We start from the raw sequence: 12866 nt of genomic DNA on the forward strand, positions 1-12866 counted from the left end.
CTCACAAGTGGGCCACCGAAGTCACCATGGCTCAGACAGAATGAGCCTTGACATGACTCCCAAGCTGCAGTCCTGCCTGTGTATAACAGAAAGAGATGCAATCTGCTACCCAATTGGATAGTGTCTGCTTATCAATGGCAACTCCCAATCTATTCCTGTCAAAAAAGATGAAGAGTTGCATGGATCACCTATGACCTTCTGTCCGCTCCAGATAGAAGGCTAAAGCCCTCTTACAATCCAGACTATGCAAGTCCTGCTCGTATTGGTGTGAGTAAAGCTTGGAAAAGAAGGTAGGCAGGACAACTGACTGGTTAAGATGGAACTCCGTCACTATCCTGGGCAGGAACTTAGGGTGTTGTCAGAGAACCACCCGGTCATGAAAGATCTTCGTGTATGGGGAGGGTAAGTCACCAATGCCTGAAGTTCACTGACTCTGCGCGAAGTGACTGCCACCAAAAAGATGACCTTCCAGATCAAGTATTTCAGGTCACAGGAGCTCAGCAGTTCAAAAGGAGCTTCATCAGCTGAGCCAACACCACTTTGAGGTCCCAAGACACAGCGGAAGGCTTCAGGGGAGGTTTCAACTGAATCAGGCTTCACATAAACCATCCCACTAAAGGCTGCACAGAGATGGGCAAACCAGCCACACCCTAGTGGTAAGCTTTGATAGTGCTGAAATGCACTCTAATGGAGTTGGTTTTCAACCAAGCCGCTGAGTGCTGGAAGAGGTAATCAAGCAATTTGTGAGTGGAGCAAGAAAAGGGATCCAGGCCACGTTGCTCACACCACATCGAAAACCTCCTCCACTTCAGCCCATAAGATTTCCTAGTGGAAGGCTTTCTGGAAGTCTCCAGGACCCAAGACACAGCATCTGAGAGGTCAAGGGGCCGCAGAATCAACCTCTCAACATCCAGGCCATGAGAGACAGGGCCCAGAGTTTGGAATGCCGCAGCCTGCCTGATCCTGAGTAATGAAGTCTGAGGAAGTCCTGGAGGTAGAGATCCCGCAGGAGCAGGAACCAGACCTGCCAGTCCTGGTGAAGCTTCAAGAGAGTCCTCATCACTAGAGGGGTAGGAGGATATGCATACAGGAGGCCCCGGTCCCAGTTGCAGGCAAAGGCGTTCGAGACCGGAGCGCCGTCTGACCTGTGCAGGGAGCAGAACTGAGCCACCTTTCTGTTGCAAGGGGATGCAAACAGATCCACGCCCAGAGTTCCCCAGAAACGAAAGATCCAATCCGCCACCACCTGGTTCAGGGGCCACTCATTAGACTTGAAGGCTCGACTTGGTTCATCCGCTATCACATTGTCCATTCCGGCCAGGTCATGGCTCGGTGCACCATCCCCTGGGACAGGGCCCAGGACCAGATCTGCACTGTTTTCTGACACAGGAAGAATTATTTCATCCCCTCCTGTTTATTGATATACCACATTGCAACCTGCTTGTTGGTCTGGATCAGGAGCACCTTGCCGGCCAGCCGATCTCTGAAAGCCCAGATAGCATACCTGATCTCCCGGAGCTTCAGGAAGTTGATTTGACATTATGCTTCCTGGGAGGATCACAGGCCTTGGGTGTGGAGCCCTTCCACATGGGCTCCCTACCCCAGGTTGGATGCATCCATAGTGAGGACAACCTGAACAGGGGGAGATGGAAATGACACCCCTCGCTTCAAATCTGAGAGGTTTCCCCACTAGGACAAAGAGTCCCGGAGAGACGGCGTAACCCGGATGCGGACCTGGAGGCTCTGGGTGGCCTGACTCCACTGGGACCTCGGGGTCCATTGGGCCTTATGCATGTGCAAGCGCGCAAAGGGAGTAACATAGATAGTAGTGGCCATGTGCCCTAATGGCCTCAACATTTGTCTCGTGGAGACTCCCTGGCTCCACTGCACTACCTCCGCAAGGGACACCAAGGTCAGTGCCCTGCTATAGGGTAGAAAGGCAACGGGATAGTCAAGCGCATGAAACGCGTCGCCCCACCTGGGTAGTGCACTTGACCAGCCAATCATCCAGGTAGGGGAAAACCTGCACGCTCCACCTGTGTAGGTGTGCCCCCACCAGGGCCAGTCACTTGGCAAAAACTTGTGGTGCAGAGGCCAGACCGAATGGTAATACCCTGTACTGAAAGTGCCGTTCGCTCACCACAAACCTTGGAAGATCTCGATGTGGGTGTAGGCGTCTTTCAAATCAAGGGAGCATAGCCAGACCTCTTTTTGCAGGAGGGGAATTGGGGTGTGCAGAGGGACCATCTTGAATATTTCTCTTTTTAGAAATCTGTTCAAGTCCCTCAGATCCAGGATGGGACAGAGACCCTCAGTTTTTTTTTTGAACCAGAAAATACTGGGAGGAGAAACCTCTTTCCCACTGACCTGGTGGAACAGGCTCAGCCACCCTGGCCGATACTAGGGCGGAGAGCTCCGCCAAGAGGATATTCTGACACACTGTTGGCCCCCAAAAAGGTTCAGAGAAGATTCAGCCTATATCCCTGTCATACAATGGACAGGACCCACTGGTCTGAGTTGACTCCGATCCATCGATCCACGAAGAATTGTAGCTGATGTCTGATCGGGGGGGTCCCACTTCACGGGGACGGGCATTTGGCTGTTCCTCCTTCCCTCCAGTCAAAACCCTGTAGTGGGGCTTGGCTGGGGTGATGCTTGTGGCTTGGGAGTTCGCTGTTGCTGCTAGCGGCTCCGAGAGTTCACCCTTTTGTGAGCGGGAGCGAGACACAGGCGGGTAATATTTCCCCTGACAATAGAGCGTCTTGGGCCTTGCCGCGCCAACTTCCTGGCCAAAGACGGCAGGTCAGAAGTACTGGTGGAAAGGTGCTGGAGGGTCTCATGGTGGTCTCGCAACTGGGTCACCGTATCCCTCACCTTATTGCCAAAGAGATTTTCACCAGTAAGTCAGCAAGCCTCTCCCGCACTTCTGGCCAGAGGTCCAAGGCCCAGTGCCAAATCATTTTGCGGGCGCCAATCCCGGCAGCCACAACTCTTGCAGCCATTTCAAACGCATCGTAGGTGGAGCGCAACTCATGCTTCCCGCACTCAAGGCTCTGATGGGTGACCGCCAGCAAAGCCTCTTGCTGCTGCTGTGGCAATCGGTCAGCCACATCCTGAACCTGTTTCCAGAGGTTACAGGAGTACTGAGTCATATAAAACTGGTAGGAGGCAATCCATGCTATCAGCATGGTGCTCTGAAAGACCTTCCTACTCAGTGCATCCAGCACCCTATGTTCCCTTCCCGGGGGAGCCAAGGCATGGGTCCGGGAGCGCTTGACCTTCTTAAGCACGGACTCGACTACCACTCAGTGTGCTCAGTGTGCCAGTCAAAGTTCTAGAAACTTTGACAGAATTTTCCGTGCCGGGCTCCATCTGATGATGTCACCCATCTGTGAGGACTACCATCTTGCTTGTCCTAGGAGAAGATACAGACTATCCTTATTATATGCAAATATAAACCTTCCAGTGTAGGGGAGCAGCCCTGACAACAATGAGCTCTGACACAGTGCAGCTGCCGGTGCTGTCAATTCTCCCTGGTTCCCAAGTGCAGGTGGGTCACAAGGCCCCCCTCAAGAAAATCGGGAGTAAAAGCAAGGGATAGTTAGGTTGTTGTGGGCTAATGTTTTCCAAACAAAATGGGACAGCCAGCTTTGGTCCTGGCACGAAATGAAAATATAAACAGTTTCCGTCCTCCTGCCTTAAGAATGATTGGCTTCTGCGATACCAGCACGGGTGCTATTCTGCTTTGAAATGCTGTTGGGTTTCGGATAATCGGCTGGGGCTATCTGCGATTATTACCTGTGTTTAGGGGGTAAAACACAACCCTCTGTTGGTCCACTGCTTCTGCTGCAGCTAAACCGCAGCCTTAGGGGGAGATTTATCAAGCTGCAAAATAGGGCTATAATGCACATTATACAGTGTTATGCATTTGCATGCATGGATATAGCAAATCCATGCAAAACAGCTCATGCATACTCAACCCTATGCAAATAAAATAACATGGCGGACTTAGAAATTTTACAGCCATGTTATTTTATCTACACCTTTAAAAAACAAAAAACCAAAAGTTATTCTACTACAATAGCACTGAGACCCCAATGCAAGTCCCTAGGATCCTGCACTAGAATAAAAGGGCCCATTTGGCTCAACACAGCTTCCCCCTACAAGGAAAAAAAAAAGTCACTGGGATCCTTATTAGATCCCCACTTTGGGGCCACCAATTGAGGCAGCCCTGCTACAAAAAAGAAAAAAAGGTTTAAAAATAGATGAAAAGTGCTGCAAGACGACAACCCTTCCCACCCTCTCAGCCACCCACCTCCAGATTTACTCACGCCCCCCCTCCCAAATAGTGACCTCCCATCCCCGACCCCTAACTGTCCAAAAAATAATTGGTAGCCTAGTGGTCCCCCCACCCCGGATCCCCCCACACCCCATTCCCTTAAAAAACTGCACTGACGTTCAAGTAGAGGACCCGGGGCGCCTCCTAGCCAGTGATTTTTGGACAGTTGAGGCTGGGCAGTTTGGGGGGCCTTATCGGCCTTCTTTTGATATGGAAAGGGGTGGGGTGGGGGACGTCACTATTTGGGGGGGGGGGTGTGTAAGTAAATCTGGAGATGGGTGGCCAGGGGAATCATTGTCACATGGCACTTCTCATGTATTTCTAAACCTTTTTTTGGGCAAGGCTACCCATATTGGAGGCCCCAGAATGGGGAGGGGGTCTAATAAGACCCCAGGTGACTTTCTATCCTTTGAGGGGGGATGACATGTTGGACCTCATGGCCCTGTAAGGCGATGGCAGCCCCATGCGCTTGGTCATGGCCCCTTCTGCACTAAAATATTGTGGCACAGAGAGTCCAGGCCTTAGAAAGTCTGAGATTACAAATGGGGGGGATCTGGTGCAACAGAATGCAGGGAATTAATTTTTCTAGCAGGGAGACAGCTTGAGACCGTGTGCCCTCTCACTGCAAGGGCTGCGCTTTTTAGCTGTTTCCGTCAGTTTAGTTTCCTGTTGCGATGCCATCAAGTGCATCTCAAAGTGTCCTTGCCACTGGCTGCATGCATGCACCAAAGACTATCCTTGATCACATGCACGCATGCTTTGTAAGTGTCATCAGCCAATCGGAAGAGCCCTTTGGTCCTGCCCATTTCCGTACTGCACACACGGTACATACCATGCCTCTCTGGGTGGGTTTTGAGGGACATAGATTGGTCCTGTAAAACAGGATCACCGGTTTTCTCAGGCAGAGTCCTCCTTTAGCTGTTAATCATGCTGCTTGTCTCCCGAGGCGCCGTGCCGAATTCCCCCCTTCACAAACCCATCACCCCCCCTCAGCCTTTTATGTTGTAACTCTCTGCCGCTTTGAAAACAAACACCACCATTGTAGTGCAACCTGTAATTTACGGCATATTCAGACATCATCATCTCTAGCTCATTCTGCATTGACCCGATGAAGGGAGCAGAGCTTCTGAAAGCTCCTCACAAATGCACTAACTTAGTCTAACAAAAAGGTTTCGCCTATGACTTTGTCTACCGCTTGTCTTTTTGAGCTTTGCTTCTGTGCTGTGTAAAATAAACGCTGGAGATGATCTGAAAACAACAACAAATAAGTACCAGAGGCAGAGCTTTTTCGATAGCCTTTTTTGTTCCATTTACAATGTATAATCTACTCTCCGATGCCGAGAAGGGTACTCTTGCAGCTATTTAAGTTTATTCAGCCTAATGCATTTCAGTTCAGTGCCCAGGACATGCCCTCTCCCTAACAATAATAGTTTGATAATGATGCCACACTCACTCCTGAAAACATCTCACGATTTTCTCTGGGTTTTCTTGACTTTTCTAAGCTTCTCATTACAGTGCAGTGAACATCTTTGCCTCACAATGCACAGAAATCACAAAAACCCCCCCCCCCCCCTGCAAAAGAATCTGAGCAGAAAGGAAAGAGCCCGGAAAGCATGCAGTTTATTTCTCCCATGTTCATGGAGATTCAGAGGGTGAACCGAGGGACAGAGGATGCAAACACAGAGGAGAGATGGAGAAGCAGAAGACGATGATGTAGAAGGATGATAAAATGAAGAGGAGAGTAAGCCACTGAGAGAGAAAGAAAGACAAAGGTCAGAAAAAGCAAAGGGAAAGATGGAGGCACAGGGAAGTCGGAGACACTGAAGAGGCCAGGCAGAAGGACACAGAAGAAGCTGGGAAAGAGAGAAAAGGCTGAGAAGGGAAAGACAGACTATGCAAGGAAAGGAGAAATGTAGGAAAGACAGAGACAAAAAGAGATTCAAAAGGGAGCCCAGGTTTTCATTAGAAACTGGTTTTCAGAGAAGCATGTGTATTAAATTGGACCTGGGGAGTCCCTTCTACCACAACATTAACTTCAACTCCTCTCTCTCACCCTCCCAGGATACTTACAGAAGCCACATTAACATAGTCATCATCAGAGAGGGTGTCCAGCATCTCCATGACGGACGTCTTCATCAGCTTCAGCGTCAGGCCACTCACACTGCCGCTCCTGCAGGAGGCAGAGCACAGACAAACGCCCGGTCATCAAAACCATGTGCTTCCAACAAATATCCTCTACAGCGAAAAAAGAGGGGGAAGTCGCCGATTCCCAAAAATTGCTCTAGAATGTAAAAGCTGAGATTTTTATATTTTCGCTCTCAATAAAAAAAACATAAGAAAGCTTCCTGATTTTGCCCCTGTATTCTGTGTTTTGGAAAAATAGGAGGGAGTACGAGTAAGGGAATTGGCAATGGTTAGGAGAAAACAAGAGGACCGGGACCAGTCTGTGCCTCGTGATCTAGTTGTACGGGTTGACTTGGACTTCTGGAAAGGATACCAAATCAAGAGCCAGTGGTGGAGGCTCCCTCCCCCTTCCATGCCAAATGGAACCCCCCCCCAAAAAAAAAAAAATGTGATGTTGCTTCTGTTTTCTATTTAAGACAGAAAACTTTCAGAGGCATTCTCCCAGGTGTGACTGTTGTAGCTACAGGAAACGGTTTCTTTGAAAATGACCTCTCCACTCTGCCCGTGAAAGCATTCGCGTAGTGCCGGCACATGCAGTGCTTTTAGGTGCAGAGAGAGAGGAAGCGTTCCTAGGGTCAAGACGGGGAGGGCTAGCATTTATGCACAAACGCGCACATGCAATGTTTCACCAGAAAATTGCCCACACAAAAGCAGCTACCACAGGTCTGCAAGTCTACTTTTTGTGACCCAGTTTTCAAATGGAAAATGTTCCCTTTGAAAGCCGATGCAAAGTTTAGGTAAAAAGTACCCACAGATTTGGTACTTCTGTGTGCGGTTTGAAAGCTGCCTCCTAAGTGCCAAGAAAGGGAACAAAATTGTTAAACTAAGCCCCCTTCTGGTCATAGCTCCTTCATCCAACTCCCCAAACATTGTTTTTGTCTCAGCAGTTCCCCTTAAGAGAGCGAGGGCTGACGCTCATCTAGGCTAAAACAGTGCCCACCAAAACTAAGCAAGACCAATTGTCCTTGTCGATGACTTACTGTCCAAAAAAAAGGTTATTTATTACAGTTTCCGAGTTACCTTACAATTGTACCCATAATAATACTGTTTTGTGACCAACACTGAAAGCTTCCTGTGCAGTCAGCAGAAAGAGACAGAGAGGGCACGGTTCATCCCTGCTTGGGACTCAGAAAAATGTTTAGCAAATTTTATTTACCATGCCCAACAAATAAAAATATTCATATTCTACGTTTCAAAGAGGATGCCAAGAGGCCACATGCATCTAGAAGAAGCCCAATAAACCCTCGCTGTTTGTGTTTTCAGGGTAGAGTGTGCTCTCCAGACATATAACAAGCTCATTACAATATGCATGAGATTTATTATCACTTTTCAGACATACAAAGTTGTTCTGCTAGCACCAGCATCTGGAATATGGTAAAGAAAGCACATAAAGCAAGCAAACCGCATGATATAAACATCAAGCAAAGGTTCTACACAATATTTTTTAAATGAGTATGGATCTTGCAACAAGTCATGTACCACAAATTCAAAAACTTCATTTTCACCGCATTACCTTTATATTTGCACAGCACAGCAAAGGGGCGATGAGGCCTTCAGATGTAACACATACCTCCTCGATCATACCCTTTGCCAACTATCTGCAGGGGCACATTCCCTGCTTAGCATGTACTCCTATCTATGCACCGCATCGTACGCCTCAAACTATTCCGAAAGGTGAAGGGGGAGGAGTTAGGGAACAAAAATGCAGTTACTGTTGCCACCTCTGTGGGACACAAGAAAGATCATTAAGTTCCTTTATGAACGATCTCTTGGGCTTTGCCATATTAGCTCTTTGTCATCTACTGGTCTCATGAACATTACACTCACAGGCCACTGGATATAGACAAACGTGGCCTCCACACAAAGGTGCACTCAGTGGTCCACACAAACAATACTACTGACAAGCAGGGCTTAATTTGTAGACAGACAGGAAGTGGAGCTGTGGAGGGCGTGAAATGGGTGAGGCCAGGGACGGTTCGATCTGTGCAAAAGGGTGGGACCAGGACCAGGTGTGAACTCTCTCTCTCTCTCTCTCTTGCTCATGTACACATACCTGACTGAAAGCCATGTGGTTGCCCTTGTGTCAGAGTAAGTTCTGCTTCCTCCAAGGACCAGGAGACCAAAAGTGATTCATGCAACTACTGGGTAGAACTGTTATACACTGCCGGCTCTGCTCTACTTTCTAGGGTCCAGAAAAAAGTGGCAGAATGCCATTTTGGGTTGTTCTGCCAGAAATTAAGCCCTCGGTAATGGAAAGGGGTTGAAGTAGCATAAGTTTGAAAGTTGTGAGTACTTGTGCCATTTATCAAGACCCAGGTTGAAACCTTAACAATTGGCATTACTGCGTACAGCTTTCAAACTTGTGCAAATTCAAACCCTTTTTTTGGGTGCCTGTTGTTTGCTCTGCAATGTCTGCTTCAATATCACCTTTCCCCTTCTGTTCCCTGCTATACAGAAGGGGAAGGGTGTGTGTGGGGGGGGGGGGGGGGGGGGGGGGGGGGGGAGGGGATGAACAGGAGAGGAGAGGCTGGAGTAGATAGCAGAGGGGCTGGTCTCTTTTAGGCCAATGCAATAAAGTGTGCTTGACTGTGTGCATGGCTTTACATGCACTTGGACGTACGTTTTGGACATGCATCCAAAACCCCTCATGCAATAAGGGGATTAGTGCGTCCAAAGCACGCGTCCAAACCAATGCATAGCTAATAGTGCTTATCAATGTAACTTCATGTTGATGAAGCTATTACCCCCGATGCAAAAACATGTGCGCCCGACATGCATATTTTTACTCTCAAAAATGAACACCTGCCTTGGAGCAGGCGATAATTCTTCAGGAGCCCCCTAAAGTTAAGAGAAAAGCAGAAAATACTGCTTCTCTGTAGTTCCTCCGACCTAATATCATGGTGATATTAAGTAGGAGGAATTAAAAAAAAAGGAGAATGGGGAGAAAAAAGTGTCTCAGCGGTCAGGTTAGGAAAACACGCTCAATTAACGAATGGCCATTTTCCTAACCCATGGCTGTGCACAGGTTAGGAAAATGGATCCTCGTAAAATTGAGCGTCCGTTTTTCTAATCCGCACTGACAGCCACCTCTCCTGGGTGCCCAATGCTGAGGAGGCGCTAGGGATGCGCAATTTCCCCTAGCATCTCCTTTTTACCGTGATAGTCCAATGAAATATTAAATCGGGCGCCCGGGGGGGGGGAGGTGGATCGGCGCGCATTAGGAGAGGGGGTGCTCTATCATGAGTGCCTGTTATTGCATCGGCCTGTTTGTGCTTCAGACTCAGCCTCTCTCCTTCTCTTCCATGCAGGCTGTGCCTGGAGTGGAAGGGCTGGAGCAGAATACCCCTTGCTGTTCTTCCTCTGAAGCCTGAAAGTATAAGTGCCGGAACTGCCTTCCACTCCATTCCCCCCACAAATTAAGCCCTGCTGACAAGAGGTTACAATCAAAGTTTTATGCAGGGACCACTGGAAAATGGTAAAAGTTCTATCAGCGATTTACAAGCTCTCCCACGTACACTTAAATCAATCATTCATGCAACTGCCCCTCCTCCGTTCCTTCCCTGTTGGTTCCTCTCCTGCCTTCCTTCTTGGGCAGTGGCAGTCGAAGGATTAGCATTTAGCATGCAGCCCGGTCAGCAGCACAGGGACAAAGTGGGACCAGAACCCTTGATCCTCACAGCTCCTCCTCTTCTCTCCAGCACACATTTCCTGTTTAGAAAATGATGTATGGAAACTGACAGATACCGTTCATGTGCTACATGCCTTATTATAAGCTATGTGCCCATTTCATAACTTAAGTAGAACCTTTGCAGTTAATTTCCAAGTCAATACATTCTTCTATGCTTAGCCCCTGTTACATCTCCTATTTCTTCATGGTTTCCTATGGAGCAGGGTGGAAAAACATTTTTAGAGCATCTTAAAATGAGACAAAAATATTTTTAGCTTTACATAAACATGCTCTCTGCACTTTCTCCTCCCTATTGCAGATTTTGGTGACATCATGAGAACAGCAAAAAAAAAAAGAAAAAGGATAATGAGGCCTAAGCATGTTGAAGCTAATAACCAAATTCCCTGCAAAGTTTGTTTACCTTATACCCATGGAGCTGCAAATGGATTTTAAAGGTAATCTCCCCAGAGAGTTTGCCTTTAAAAATTCATCAGCCGGCTGGTGCTGCAGGAAGCGTTTCCCTGCATACTTTGCAGGCACATAAGTATGCCTAAGAAAGCAAGAGGAAGCAGGTGCAGGGATTTAAAAAACTGATATCTCTGTGCTACTTCCACTGAATTGCCTCGGCCCCTCCTCTAGTGCTGCTCCGTTTCCCTGGAAAGCGGGGGTGGCCTAAAATCACATGTAAAGGGGGTTTATTTGGCTTCTTTGAGATGCACTGTGTCTCTTGTCTGCCTTTTTTCAAGCATAGCATGCAAATAACTTTTGGCATAAATGTTTTAAAGTTCATAGTAGTGATGAATCAAATTCTGTAGTGGGATTAAGGGATGAATTCTTCTTTATAAGGCTGTCAGACTGGCAACTGAGAAGGCATGTGCGGGTATGTGCATCAGGTTTGTTGCTCATTGTTCAGAATAAATACTGCCCTGACCAGGTGATATATCACCCGTGGCTGGGCACAGGTTATGAAAACGGATGCTCGTAAAACTGAGTGTCCGTTTTGCTAACTCGCTGACAGCCACCTCTCCTGGGTGCCCGCTGCTGAGGAGGTGCTGGGGGTGCACAATTTCACCTAGTGCCTCCTTTTTACGGTGGCAGTTCATTTGCATCGGGCACCACAGAGAGATCGATTGGCGCACGTTAGGAGAGCAGTTGCTCAATCATGAGCGCCTGTTTTCTGCGCACCGATATTGCATCGGCTTGTTAGTGTTTAGCGTGCTGCAGAGATAGGCCCACTTTTACATTAGGGAACAGTTTCCTTTCCAGCCCTCGACCAGAAAGGAAAAGATATAGACACCTGGGCGATCATTTTTGTGGAGATCACAGGGTGAAAAGGGAAATAGAGAGAAAAAAGCAGAAAAACTAATACAAATAACAAACCTCCCTCCACTATGTCTGTTGGTACTTGTTGCTGAGCATGTTTTAAAGCAATCTGTTCTCCCCTTCCCCCTCTCCCTCTCCCTAGCTGAAAGAGGGCTCAAGGGTCAGGAGGGTTGTTTGGTAAAAGTCAGAGGGGTTTCTAAAATAGACTGACTTACACATCCACAATGATGACCATGTCTTTTGGAGAGGAGGCTCCTTGGATGTACCTGCAGAGATAAAAAATAAATTCATGTAAGCAACTAAACGTAGAAGGATACCACACAGTGCCGTCCAAAATATCTGTCTGCACATCCTGTCCCATCCTGTGAAGGGCTTGAAGACTTCACAAGGATTCTGTGAGAGTATGCAACATGCTAGAGATCATGTAGTAGGTGGTGGATGGAGGAATTAAACCAGACTCATAATTCTATACTCCCAACCACAGCATACTCAGGCCGATAAAGTAAAAACGCGGGAGAGCAGGCGAACGCCTGCTCTCCCAGCGTGTGCACAGGCCATGCTCCTGTGCATGCGATTCTGTATTTAAATGAGGCCCGGCGGTAAAAACAGGTAAAAGGAGGCGCTAGGGACACTAGCGTGTCCCTAGCGCCTTCTTTTTGACAGGAGCGGCGGCTGTCAGCGGGTTTGACAGGCGACGCTTAATTTTGCCAGCATCGGTTCTCGAGCCCGCTGACAGCCACGGGCTCGGAAACCGGACGCCGGCAAAATTGAGCATCCGGTTTTCGACCCAACAGCCGCGGGCTGACTTCAAATTTTTTTTTTTACTTTTTTTACCCTTCGGGACGTCCGACTTAATATTGCCATGATATTAAGTCGGAGGGTGCACTTTCCCGGTGCCTGAAGAAATTAGCGCCTACCCTTTGGTAGGCGCTAATTTCTGAAAGCAAAATGTGCGGCTTGGCTGCATATTTTGTTTTCTGAATCGCGCGGGAATACCTAATAGGGCCATCAACATGCATTTGCATGTTGATGGCCCTATTAGGTTCGGGGGATTGGACACGTGTTTTCGGCCCCTTACTGAATCTGTGTCCCTCACTCCATGCCAGTGGTCATCTTATTTGTTGTATAGATTTGTACTGTATCGGCCCGACTGTAGCCCTGTCCCTCTAATAGCCATCTTCTATACTCACTGATGGTGAAGATAGTTTGGCTGCCATATTAGTCCACATGAATGCACATAAATAAAGGTTAGCAAATAAAAACAAAAAAATATATAAGGTGATACCTTTTGTATTATATTAGTCCAATAAAAAGGTATCACTATATATAATTTTTTTTTTTTTGCACTTGTTT

General features: G+C 47.9%; 1 protein-coding gene across 1 annotated transcript in view; it reads right to left on the minus strand.

Annotated features, from left to right (window-relative positions):
- Window positions 1-12866, minus strand: part of CACNA2D2 (calcium voltage-gated channel auxiliary subunit alpha2delta 2) — a 1734543-nt gene that overhangs the window by 253441 nt on the left and 1468236 nt on the right. The window contains exons 9-10 of the mRNA XM_029599532.1: window positions 11729-11779; window positions 6410-6509 (exon numbers count right to left, since the gene is read on the minus strand). Coding sequence (XP_029455392.1) covers window positions 6410-6509; window positions 11729-11779 — 151 coding nt within the window. The remainder of the gene's footprint in view (window positions 1-6409; window positions 6510-11728; window positions 11780-12866) is intronic.

This window comes from Rhinatrema bivittatum, chromosome 4, assembly GCF_901001135.1.
Source record: "Rhinatrema bivittatum chromosome 4, aRhiBiv1.1, whole genome shotgun sequence".
NCBI classification, from domain to species: Eukaryota; Metazoa; Chordata; class Amphibia; order Gymnophiona; family Rhinatrematidae; genus Rhinatrema; species Rhinatrema bivittatum.